At 24.7% G+C, this 12,548-nt stretch overlaps 1 protein-coding gene across 2 annotated transcripts in view; it reads left to right on the top strand.

Moving 5' to 3' along the window:
- Window positions 1-12,548, top strand: part of LOC117175179 (titin homolog) — a 97,953-nt gene that overhangs the window by 16,277 nt on the left and 69,128 nt on the right. For both annotated transcript variants that reach the window (XM_033364801.1, XM_033364802.1), the window contains 4 exons: window positions 611-922; window positions 1,079-1,287; window positions 3,902-4,022; window positions 9,067-9,366. In XM_033364801.1, coding sequence (XP_033220692.1) covers window positions 611-922; window positions 1,079-1,287; window positions 3,902-4,022; window positions 9,067-9,366 — 942 coding nt within the window. The remainder of the gene's footprint in view (window positions 1-610; window positions 923-1,078; window positions 1,288-3,901; window positions 4,023-9,066; window positions 9,367-12,548) is intronic.

Genomic DNA, 12,548 nt, shown 5'->3' with positions numbered 1-12,548 from the left:
ATTCATCTTTTTAGTTGAACATTCATCATTTGGTGGAAGATTAATTTTTTAAACTAAAAATGTAATTATTCCATTTTCTCTTAGATTATTTTTTTTTACTGTTCGGTTGAAAATCTGTCTTCTTTAATTAAAAATTAAAGTAGTTCGTTAATAACTGATAAATTTTGTTGAAAAATTGTATTTTTTTGTTGTAGAAAATTCTCCTTTTTGTTTGAAAATTCAAGTATTCCTGTCACATCTTTATGTTTTTAATTGAAAATTAATCACTTGGTGTAAAATACAACTATTGTAGTTGAAGGTTCATTAATTTTATTTGAAAATTCATTTATTTTTCAATTTGTTTCTCTGTTTTAAAGGATGTTTGAAGTGCACCTCATAAATTAAAATAAATGCTTGAATTTTGAGGCAAATATGAATATGGTTACTTTTAGTTCACTGGGAAAATTAAAAAAAAAAAATAAATAAAAAACTTGACCGGGAACAATCGAGAAATGACCGGGAATTTTTTAAAGCATCCGCCGAATCGCCACCCTCGGTATAGCCATGTTTATTTCGAGGATTTTAATCCCGAGGTGAAGAAATTGGCCCCTAAACTGTGACAAAATTACAGTGAGCCAGACAAATGCTGATGTTAGCGTTGTAAAGTTGGGCCCAACAGAGGGCGACACAGAAAACGGCGGTATCACTCTCACAGTTGATCCTCCGCGTCGGGCAACAACAGTTTCTTCGGAAAACACAAGAAACGCATCGCAAACGACAACGACGACAACGTCGTCGTCGTCGATAACCACAACTGCCGAAGGGACAGCAATCGTCGATCCCTTCATGGAAATGGATCCCGAGCAGTTGGAAAGGCTCGAAACAGCCTTGCAGAGCGAGGAGGCGAAACAAATACTTGGTGAAAATGTTACTGCAATGCTGGGTGAGAGACACTGGTTGATTTTTTTTTTCTCTTTTTTCTATAAAATGTGTTGCTGGTGTCTTCGTAGTGCGCCGATTTTTTTATTGTCAATTTTTTTAAGGAGAATTGTAAACTAATTTGCGATTTCTGTTTTTTTTTCTGTCTTTCTTTATTCAGACATGCTGACTGTTGAGGAGAGGCAAAATTCGTTGAAACATAGCATTGAGTTGGATCATTGCTACACGAGTAGATTATCTCCCTCGGAACCAAAACCTAGCGATCCTTTGCCGATTGCTCATTCGCCAGAAATTGATGCGCAACATGTCGCACAAAGTTCAGTAACGTCGACTGCGAGTCCCTCGCCTAGTGCTGGTAATCTCAAAGCTGTGAGTAGTAAAAATTGAATATGAAATTAAACATATAATGCATTTTTAAGGTCAGTTTTATTTCAACTCTTTGTTTGTTATTGTTAATTTTATTTTAGGTTTTTTTATTATTACCAGTCCCTATATACTCCTATTGTACCCTATATACAGTTAAGGTCCTTAAAGTACCCCTATTTTCAAGATTTGGTGCCTATTGGTACCCATATTTGAATTAGGCACTTAAAAAAAAAAATCAGAGAATTTTTGTAAGAAGTAACTGTGAAAAATAATAAGGGCTTGTCACCAGCCTCTTGTCACCGATAGAGTTCTGAGCCGGTTATATTACTTTAAGAACGTTAACTTTTCAATTGAAAATTTAATTATTTTTTTTTAAGTTTTGTCTTTTTTATTTTGAAGTTTACCTGTTTTAGCAGAAATTAAATCTTTTATTGATAAAACTGCAACTGTTTGGTTAGAAATTAAGCTATTATACTATTTTCTTGAAAACTTAACTCGTTCGTGGAAAATTTACTTTTTGTTTAAAATTTCTATTTTGGTTATGAAAAATGAACTGAAATATTTTCTGGATAAAAATTCCAATTATAAAAAAAAAATTCATCTGTTTTAGTAGAAATTTGATCTTTTTTTTGATAAAAATGCAATTATATGGTAGAGAATTCAACTATTTTATAACAAATTCATCCTTTTTGGTTGAAAAAATTCGTCTTTTTGGTTTGAAAATTCAATTTTTTTCGTAGAAAATTATTTCTTGTTAAAAAATTCATAGTTTGATCGTGAAAACTCGACTAAAATCTTTTCCAACAGAAAATTCTACTATTTTTTTTGAAAATTTATCTTTTGGATTTAAAACTTCATCTGTTATAGAAGAAATTTCATTTTTGTGTATGAAAATGCAACTTTTTGGTGAAAAATCGTTCTTTGCTTGATAATTCAGCTAATTTGTTTAAAAAATTTGGTTGAAAAGCTTTGTTAAGAAATCACTTTTTTTGTTCAAGATTTATATTTTGAGTTGAAAAGTTATCTCATTGGTTAAATGTTTAAATATCTTGTTACAAATTAATCCCTTTTAATTGAAAATTCAATTATTTGGGTCAAAGTTAAACTATATTGTGAAATTTTTTTATTGAAGGTTTATGTCTGGTTGAAAATTTAACTGTTTAGTGGAAAATACTTTTTTTTTAACAGATAGTGGAACTTTTCTATTTTTTAGAATTTATATTTTTAGTTAAAAATTCGCGTTTTTTTGTTGTTGTAAAAAAGTGATTTTTTAGTTCGAAATTTCCTTTCTTGTATAAAAATGCATCAGTTTCGTGGAAAAGTAATTTTTTGTCGAACAGTCATATTTTTTGTTTGAAAATTGAATTTTTGTAAAGAAAATTTGTCTTCTGGTTTAAAGGTTCTATAATTTATATAAACTTTTATTTATTTTTTAAGTGAAAAATCTTTATTGAATAAATTTTTTGTTAAAAATTCTTCGTTTGTTCATTACAAATAATTTCGATAACTAAAAATTATCTAATTTTCACCCAAATACATGAATTTTCAACTAAATATTAGTTTTAACCAAAAATGGGATATTAAAATTTTCAGTAAACAAATAATTTCCCATCAAACAAAGAAAGCTCATCTTCCAACAAAAAATGGAATAGTTAAATTTAAAAAAAAAAACCTTGTCGAAACAAACAAAAATTAATTTTTAACAAATTAGTTCATCTTTCAATTAAGTAGTTGAAGCCTCAACCTAAACGAATTAATTTTCGCCAAAAAAAGATCAATTTGTAGGGACTGGACAATTTAAAATTTCCGAATAATAAAATTCTCGGCAGTTTCTGATATTGTCAAATTAGAAAAATTCCTGAAAAAGTTGGCAATTTTATTTTTCAGGATTTTTCAATAATTTCGCAAAATTTAGACTTTAAATGTTATAATTGGAATTGTTCCATGAAACAAATGTTTCATTTGTAAGTGAAAGTGTTGAATTTTCATGTATAAATATTAATTGAACTTATAGTTTAAAAATGATTAGTTAAAATATATATATATATATATATATATATTAAAATCGTTCAGTTTTTAATATTTTCCACTTAGAATAGCTTAGAATAACATTTATAATAATAAAATATTATATAATTATAATATAATGAATTATATATAATTATTAATTTATATAATAGAATTTTGAACCTTCAATTCAGAGCATTGGAAATGTTAGCGTGGATTTCTATTTTTTAACCAGAAACTTCCATTTTATGCCTTAGAATTATCGAGCCTTTGGATAAAAGATGGTTGAAATGCAAATTTTGGAAGCCTCATTTCTAAAAATTAAAAATTCAAGAATTTTATTTTGAGTTCCATTTGCAATTTAATTTTTATTACTTAAAGTGAGGAAATTGTAGCTTTAAGAGTTTGAATTTTTGTTAGTTAATTGACCGTGAAAAATTTTTGCGAACCGGGGAAAAACCGGGAATTTTTCTCAATTAAAACGGCCGCTCTGGATTAAATGTAATTGGCGAAGTTAATAAAGAAGAGAGCAGTTTAAAAAGTTGGGAAAATCTGAAGAAAAAAAAAAGAAAATTTTGGTTGAATCAAAATTTAAATTTTGTTTTTTCAGGCAAAGATAGTGGCGGGACGACCCAGAAGAAGTGTTACTGCTACTTCTTTTATTGGCACTCCTAAAACTGCTGGCAATGCAGCATCAAGAAGTGCACTGCATCCTCTGTTACAAGACAAAGGTAAATAAGCTCATTTTCAAAAATTTAAACGTAATGTTTGCAAATTTGCAAAAGCTTTCTCCTGAAAATTGGTCTTCCGCTATAAATGTTATTATTTGGTTGCAAATTTAATCTTTTTTTTTTTATAAAGAGACACTTTTTAGTTGGAAATTCAACTGTTAGGTTAAAAATTTGTCTCTTTGGGTTAAAAATTCCACTCTTTTTCGTAGAAAATTAACCTTTTGTTTAAAGTTTATATTTTTTAGTAGTACTTTTTTCTTTAAAATTCGTATTTTTGTGTAGAAAAGTCACTTGAAATCTTTTTGGATGAAAATTCAACTCTTCTTTGAAAAATTTGCCTATTTGATGTAAAAATTCACATGTTCTAGTAAAATTTTCATTTTTCTTGGGCAAAAATTTTTAGTTGAAAATTTAACAATCTTCTTTGAGAAGTCATACTTTGTTTATTAAAAATTCGACTATTTAGCATAAAAATTACTTATTGTTAATATTTCTTACTTTGGTGTTGGAAAGAAAACTGGAATCTTCTTTATGAAACTTTATCAATTTTTTTTTAAAATTCATCTGCTTTAGAGGAAATTTCATCTTTCTTAGAAAAAATGGAACTGATTAGTTGAAAATTCGACAATTTTGTTGAAAATTTAAATATTTCGTAGAAAATTTATTTTTTGTTTAAATTTAATATTTTGACGTTAAAAAGAGAACTGAAATCTTTCTTGATGAAAATTCAACTATTTTAGCAACGTTTATTTTGAATTGAAAATGCTTTTGTTTTAAGAGAAATTTCATCTTTCTTAGAAAAAATGGAACTGTTTGGTTGAAAATTAAACTATTTTGTTTAAAAGTCATACTATTTGTTTGAAAATTCTACTCTTTTTTTTGGAAATTTAACTATTTCGAAGAAAATTTAATTTTTGTTTAAAATTTGTATTTTGGTGTTGAAAAATTAACTGAAATCTTTTCTGGATGAAAGTTTAACTTTTTTAATTATCGTTTATTAGTAAAAATTCCTCTGTTTTGGTGCAAATTTTATATTTCTTGGATAAAAATTGCAACTATTTGGTAGAGAATTCAACAATTTTAATAAAATTCAGCCTTTTTTGGTTCAAAATTTTTCTTTTTTGGACTGAAAATTAAACTGGAGGGGAATTTTTTGTGGATAATTTGTCTTTTTGATTAAAAAATTCATCTGTTTTAGCAGAATTTTTTCTAGTGGAAATGCAACTTTTCGGTTAAAATTATTATTCTTTGCTTAGTCAATTATTTTGTTTGATATATTTGGTTGAATCACTTTGTTAAGAAATCAGTTTGTTGAAAAGTAATATTTTTTTATTGAAAATTCTTTTCAATCAATTGTTTTTTTAATTAGTTATTTAACTTTACCATTTTTTAAAGTTTGATATTTTTTTTAGTAGAAAAATCTCCTTTTTTTGGTAATAAAAAAATTATAATTTTCTTGGTATTTGAAATTTCGTTCTTGTTGGGTATGTGCATCAGATTCGTGGAAAATTAATTTTTGGCTGAAGTCACATTTTTGTATTGAAAATTCAATTTTTGTAGAAAAAATTCGTCTTCTGACTTTAAGGTTTAATAATTTAGGTAAATTTTTATTTATTTCTTGAGAGAAAAAGTTTTATTTCTTCAAAATTCGTCTTTTTGGTTTTAAAATTCTTTTTTTTTTAATTTCATCTTTTCGATTGAAATATAAACTATGTCAATTTTTTTCTGGGAATTTATCTTTTTAGATTGAAAATTAAACAATCAGGATTACGGGGAAATGATTGAATTTATTTTTTTATCGCGAATTTTATAAATATTTAGAAAAAAATCTGTCGAACTTTGACTTCAATCTTTTTTAAAAAATAATTAGTTAAATTGTTATATTTTTCAACTATGATACAAAATTATGATTTTTAAAATTGAACTGTACTTTAAGATTTAAAAAGTGAATAGTAATTGATTTGACTAGACGTTCACAATTTTAGAATTTCCGAGAAATACAAAAATTTTCCTAAGAAAATTGAAAATAATTTTTTACTTGCAAAAATTAATTTGAAGAGAATAATTTAAAAACTTAAAAAGATTAAAAAATGATTCAATATGAATTTGGAAGATTTGAAGAAAATTTTCAGGAAAAGTTCGAATTATTTTAAAAGATGTAAAATTTCGAAGAATTTTAAACATCTTTTCAAGTTTGATTTGCAAATTTTTAAAGTAATTAGTTGAATATTTATCCTTTTCAATTATTACATTCAGTTTACAAGGCACAATTCGAAAATCTCTACTTTAAAAATTTTATATTTTTATTTTCAATTTAATGAATTTTAAAATACAGTCTTGAGCACTTTAATAATTAAAAATTAAAAGCGTTTGTAGTTGCAACTTTTTAAAAAACCTGTTTTTAGTTTATCAACTGTAAATGTAAATAAATTATTTTTAAAAGGGGACAATAATTGATTTAAAATTAAAATTATTTCTTGAAAAAAAGATCCTACTCCATCTTCACTCCATTGGGAAACGAACCACAAAACTTCTGATTTTAAAATAATTGATTTGTCAAAACGATTCTAAAATTATTAATATTTAGCAATATTTGACTGTTTAGTCATGAAAAATGAATTAAAAGCAATGATTTAAAATTAATCAGTTTGAAAGTTAATTTTAAACTTGAAATGATTCATTTTTAAAGATATTTAGACGTTCTAAGCAAATTTCAAAAATAATTTTAAAGTTGAATAAATTTAAAATAACTTATAGATTTCTCAAGATTTAAAAAAAAAATTTTGAAGCATTTCAAGGATTTTTAAACTACTTAAGATGAAAATAATTTGACTTCTAAATTTAAGAAGTGTTCAGTTTAAATCTAATTTTCTAATTTTTAATTTTTCTAGCTTAGAATTGTTTACTATAATATAATTTTGAAAATTTTTAAGTTAATTAATTCTTGAATTTAGAACATTAAAAATGATAATGTGGATTTATATTTTTAGAATTGAATATGAATCTTTGAAATAATTAATTTTTAAATCTTAAAAATTCTTGCAGTTTATCTGAATTTTATTTAAAATTATTCAATTGAAATGTGTTAGTACTTTTCATTTTTCACCTGTAAATGATTGAACCATTGAATACAACATTTTTGAATTTAAAAACTTTTAAACTTTATTTTCAGAAGTTTAAAATTCAAGAATTCAATTTTGAGTGCATTAATGTGTGCCGACAAAAATCAGCTTTTTGTACTGAAATCTCGCTGAAAATAGCCTCATCATTATTTAAAACAAAATGTACATTTTTTCAGATTTCAAAAATAATAAAAACATTTTCATAAGATTCCTAGGAAAATTAAAAATAATTTTTCATTTTGGAATCTTATTTTCAAAGAATATTCAAAAAGATTTCAAAACATTTCCAAAATTATTAAAAATGAATCTGAAATATTTGAAGATTTTTTTTTAATTTGCGGGATTTTCTGAAAATTGTAGAAAAAATTCTATTTGTTTTAAAAGATATTTAGAAGTTAAAAAAAAAAATTTTTAATAATTCTAAAGTTGAATAAATTGAAAACAACTTATAGATTTCTCAAAATTTTGAAATAAAATTTTGCAGCTTTTCAAGGATGTTTAAACTACTTGAGATGAAAATAATTTGACTTTTAAATTTAAGAAGTGTTCAGTTTAAAAAAATTAATTTTTCAATTTTTAACGTTTCTAGCCTAAAGTTGTTCACAATAATATAATTTTGAAATTTTTAAAGTAAATTAATTCTTGAATTTAGAAAATTAAAAATGATAACGTGTATTTATATTTTTAGAATTTGAATATAACATTTTTTAATTAAAAAACTTAAAAACTGCAATTTCAGAAGTTTAAAATTCAAGAGTTCCATTTTGAGTGCCTTTAATTTGTAGTTTAATTTTTTATTGCTGCAAATGGAAAAATGTTTGGCTTTAGAGTTCGAATTTTTAAATTTTATTTTCCGTGAAAAATGTGTCCGAACCGGGGGAAAACCTGGAAAAGCCCTTGATTTTTGATCATGGTCCTGAAATTTGTATCTCCTTAATGAAAAAATAGGTTTTCCATATATTTTTACTCTGCTGAACGAAAAGAGTGGCTGAACCATTTTTTTTGTAGTTTTCCTTTGATTTATAATTTTTTATATCGTTTGAAAGTAGAAAAATACACCTTTTTACCAGTAGATTGCTTATCTTATCACGGTGAAAATTACGAAATCTTTTGTTTAAAAAATTAATTTTTTAACTAAAAGTTTAAAAATTTCATTATTCATTGATTATTAATTATTTTTTTGTTTAAAATTCATATTTTATGGGTGAAAATTTAACTATTTTTAAAAATAATTAGTGTTTTGGGATCGAAAATTCAACTGTTTGGATGAAAATCAACTTTTTTTTTTAAAATTCACATTTTCTGATTGAAAATTCAACTATTTTGTAAATTATTTGTCTTTTTGGCTTGAAAATTTAACAATATTTGGTTGACATGTTTTTCTCTATTGATTGGAAAATCTTTCTTCGTAGAAAATTCACTTCTTTTGTTGAAAATTTGTATACATTTTTTTGGAAATTCATCTCTTGATAGAAATTTGAGCTTCTCTTTACTTAAAAATGCAGCTATTTTATTGTTTGCTAATTTTTTTTTAATTTCAAATTCAACTACTTGGGTAAAAGTGGAACCACTATTTTTTTTATTGTTAAAAATTAATTTTGTACCTGAAAATGTAAGTTACATTTTTTGTTGAAATTTTTGTTTTCATTAAACATTTGTCTTTATAGGTAGAAAAGTAATTTTTTTCGTTGGAATTTTTTCTTTTTTGGTTAATACTGCAACTTTTGTGTTGAAAATGGACTTTTGTGTGGAAAATTTATATTTTTGGATTGAAAATGCAGCTATTTTACAACAAAAAATCCTTTTTTGGCTTAAAAGTTAAATTTGTTGAAAATGCGTCTATTTGGTTAGAAAATTTAAGTTCTGGGTTAAACTTTTAGCTACTTTGTTAAATTCTTTTTTTTGGGGTTTTTTTTTTATAGGAGCACATAAACAAAACGACGATGAGGCCGAGGAAGAGGATTCATCCTTGTCACTGTCGGAGTCTTCCGAATCGGATTCGCCTTCCGATAATGATTCCGATTTTGGACCTCGCGGTCCACGAAGAAGTGGCGTGAGAGCGAGAGGAGGTCGAAAAGGTCTGACGACCAGAGGAGGCAGTATGGCTGCTCGAAGAAGAGGTTCAAACAAACGCATGGACAGTGATCAAGTGCGAAGACTCGATTTGGAAATGGCAGCGGCTGTGGATGCAATGAAGAGTCCTGAAAAGGAAGAAAAAATAGGTATTTTCCGATTTTTTTTACAAACTAAACTAAAATACTATTATTATTATTATTATTATTATTTTATTAATTATTAGTTTAAGATGTCTACTTACCTGGAAAACCTGGTATTGTAAGGGAATTATTTCCAAAGAAAGGGAATTTTTCGAGTTTTCTACAATTTTGTTTATATTTTAATATTAAATTATATAATGTTTTTTTTTTCATTTGTAAAAGTAGTTTTATATTTCCGAATTTAATTATTGTGTCGAAAATTAGTTTTTTTTTGTTTACAATTAATTTTTTTTAATCCTAGGTTTTATTTAAACTTAATATATTTTCTGGTTGAAATATTATTACAGTTTTTGTTGGGAATTCATCTTTTTTTGGATGAAAATTTAACTAATTGGTTAAAAGTTAAACTCTTTTGTTAAAAATCATTTATTTCGATTGAAGATTCATTATTCTAAATGAAAGTGATCCTTTTGGTTGAAAATTTAACGACTTTTTTTAAATTTCGTTGAAAATTCCTTTTTTGATGTTTAAAATGCATTTTTTTAAACTGAAAATATACCTTCAGTTCAATATGCAATCATTTTAGGTGAAAATTCATCTCGTTCGTTGAAAATTTTGTTAACTGAAAATTTAACTAATCTAATTGAATAATCCATAAATTTTATTTGGAAATTCGTCTCTTTGGTTGAAAAGAATTTTTTTTCTAACTGCAAATTTAATTATTGTATTTTTGTTTTTAAATTTACCTTTTTAATTAGATAAAAACTTACCTATTTGAATATAAATTCATTTTTTTTAATTGAAAATTTACTTAATTCAGTTCAATATTACATCGTTTTAGATTAAAATTCATCTCTTTCTTTTGAAATTAATTTGTTTAACTAAAAATTCAACTAATCCAGTTGAATATTTCATAAATTTAGTGGAATATTTGTCTCTTTCGTTGAACATTTTTTTTACTGAAAATTGAACTCATCCAGTTGAATATTCCATAATTTTATTTGGAAATTCGTCTCTTTGTTTGATTTTTTTGTTGCTAAAAATTTAACTATTCAAATTTTTGTTGAAGATACATGTTTTTGGTTTAAAATTCAGCTGTTCCAGTGAGATTCATACAAAAATATTCATTTATTAAACAAAAACGGGGTAAATTTTCCTATTTTTTTGAAAACACTTTCTATTTTTTTGTTATTAAATTTAGTTATTCTATTTTTGTTTATAAATTAATCTTTTATGGATAAACATTTACCTATTTGAATGAAATTTTTTTCAAATTGAAATGTACTTAATTCAGTTCAATATTCCAGCACATTAGATATGAATTCATCTCTTTCTTTTAAAATCAATTTGTTTTAGCTAAAAATTTAACGAATCCAGTTGAATATTCCATAAATTTAGTTGAATTTTTGTCTCTTTCGTGGAAATTTTTTTTTATCTAAACAATTAACCAACCCAGTTGAATATTCCTTAAATTCAGTTGGAAATTCATCTCTGGTTGAAAATAATTTGTTTATTACTTACAATTCAACTATTCAATCTTTGGTTGTAGATTTATGTTTTTGAGATAAAAATTCATACATTTTATTTAAAAAAATCGACTTTTAAAAAAAAATCAGTTTAATTAAAGTAAATTAATTTGTTTCACTAAAATTGACCTAATCCAGTTGAATATTCCATAAATTTAGTCGAATTTTTGTCTCTTTCGTTGAAAATTTTGTTAACTAAACATTTAAGTAACCCAGTTGAATATTCCGTAAATTTAGTTCGAAATTCGCATCTTTGGTTGAAAATGATTCTTTTGTTACTGAAAATGTAACTATTCAATTTTTGGTTGAAGATGCATCTTTTTGGTTTAAAATTCAACTATTCCAGTAAAATATTCATACACAATTATTTATTTATTCATTCAAAGTAATAGCTAGATGTTCATATTTTGTTGAAAATTCTTTTTCTTTTGTGGTTGACAAATAATTTTCTTTTGTAACTCTAAATTTAATTATTGTATTTTTGTTGTTGTAATTTTATCTTTTTTCAAAAAAAAATTACCTATTTGGATGCAAATTCATGCACTTTGCAAAAACATTTGTCTTTGGCAAAAAATGAATCCAATTAGTTGAAAGTTCATTTTTTTTTTTTTTTTAATTGAAAATTTACTTAATTCGGTTAAATTTTCCATCATTTTAGTTGAAAATTCATCTATTTTCTTAAAAAATTAATTTCTTCAACTGAAAATTCAACTAATCCAGTTAAATGTTTTATAAATTTAATTGAATAGTCGTCACTTTGGTAAAAAATTTGTTTTTAAACTGAAAATTTAACTATTTAATTTTTGGGTGAAGATTTATCTTCTTCACGTATAAGTTCGTCTCTTTTGGCCAAAGATTAATCATCTTTGTTCAAAGTTCATCTTTTTGGTTAAAAGTTCAAACTATTTCATTAGAAGATTTATAATTTACCTATTTTGTTGAAAAATGTTTTTGAACTACGAATTTAACTATTCACTGTTTTTTTTTTTTTAATTTATTTTTTTAGATAGAAATTCAACTACTATTAGATTAATAATATACAATTTTTGTTGACAATTCGTCGTTATTGGTAAAGAATTAATCTTGTTGATTAAAAATTAATATTTAACTAAAGGGACTATTTTTTAACCTAAATAATGGAATATTCAGCAGGATTAAATACATTTTCAGTTAAACAATTTTTTTAAATTGAATTTAAATTCTCAATTTTTAGTTGATGATTGATATTTTTTATTTTAAAATTCGTATTTCTTTTTAAAAATTGTTTTTAGTGATTTAATGTACATTTTTTTTAACTGCAAATTCAAACCATTCCATTTTTGGTTTGAATATTTACTTTTTTGGTTAAAAATGCATCCATCTTTTAATAAAGTTACTTCCGCAAATGAAACAATAGTTATTAAATTTTGCATAAACGTATGTATTTTATTTTTAAACATTTAGACAATTACAAGAACTTTAAAAAAAGACATTATTTATTGGGATCTGAAATACTCGAATACGCCACCTGGTGACAGAATCGGAAAGCCCTGAGCGTAGGTAAATTTTGACGGGAAGTATAGGCGAATATACGAAAATAATTTTTCTATCGGTTTTACAGTGGTTTTGACAGTGTAACCGGGGGGAAAAATAAAAAGTTACAAATAAAATGAATGAAACTGT

Source organism: Belonocnema kinseyi, chromosome 6, assembly GCF_010883055.1.
Source record: "Belonocnema kinseyi isolate 2016_QV_RU_SX_M_011 chromosome 6, B_treatae_v1, whole genome shotgun sequence".
In the NCBI taxonomy this organism is placed as follows: domain Eukaryota; kingdom Metazoa; phylum Arthropoda; class Insecta; order Hymenoptera; family Cynipidae; genus Belonocnema; species Belonocnema kinseyi.
Note: the sequence above shows the minus strand (reverse complement) of the source record. Positions and strands in the feature narration are given on the sequence as shown.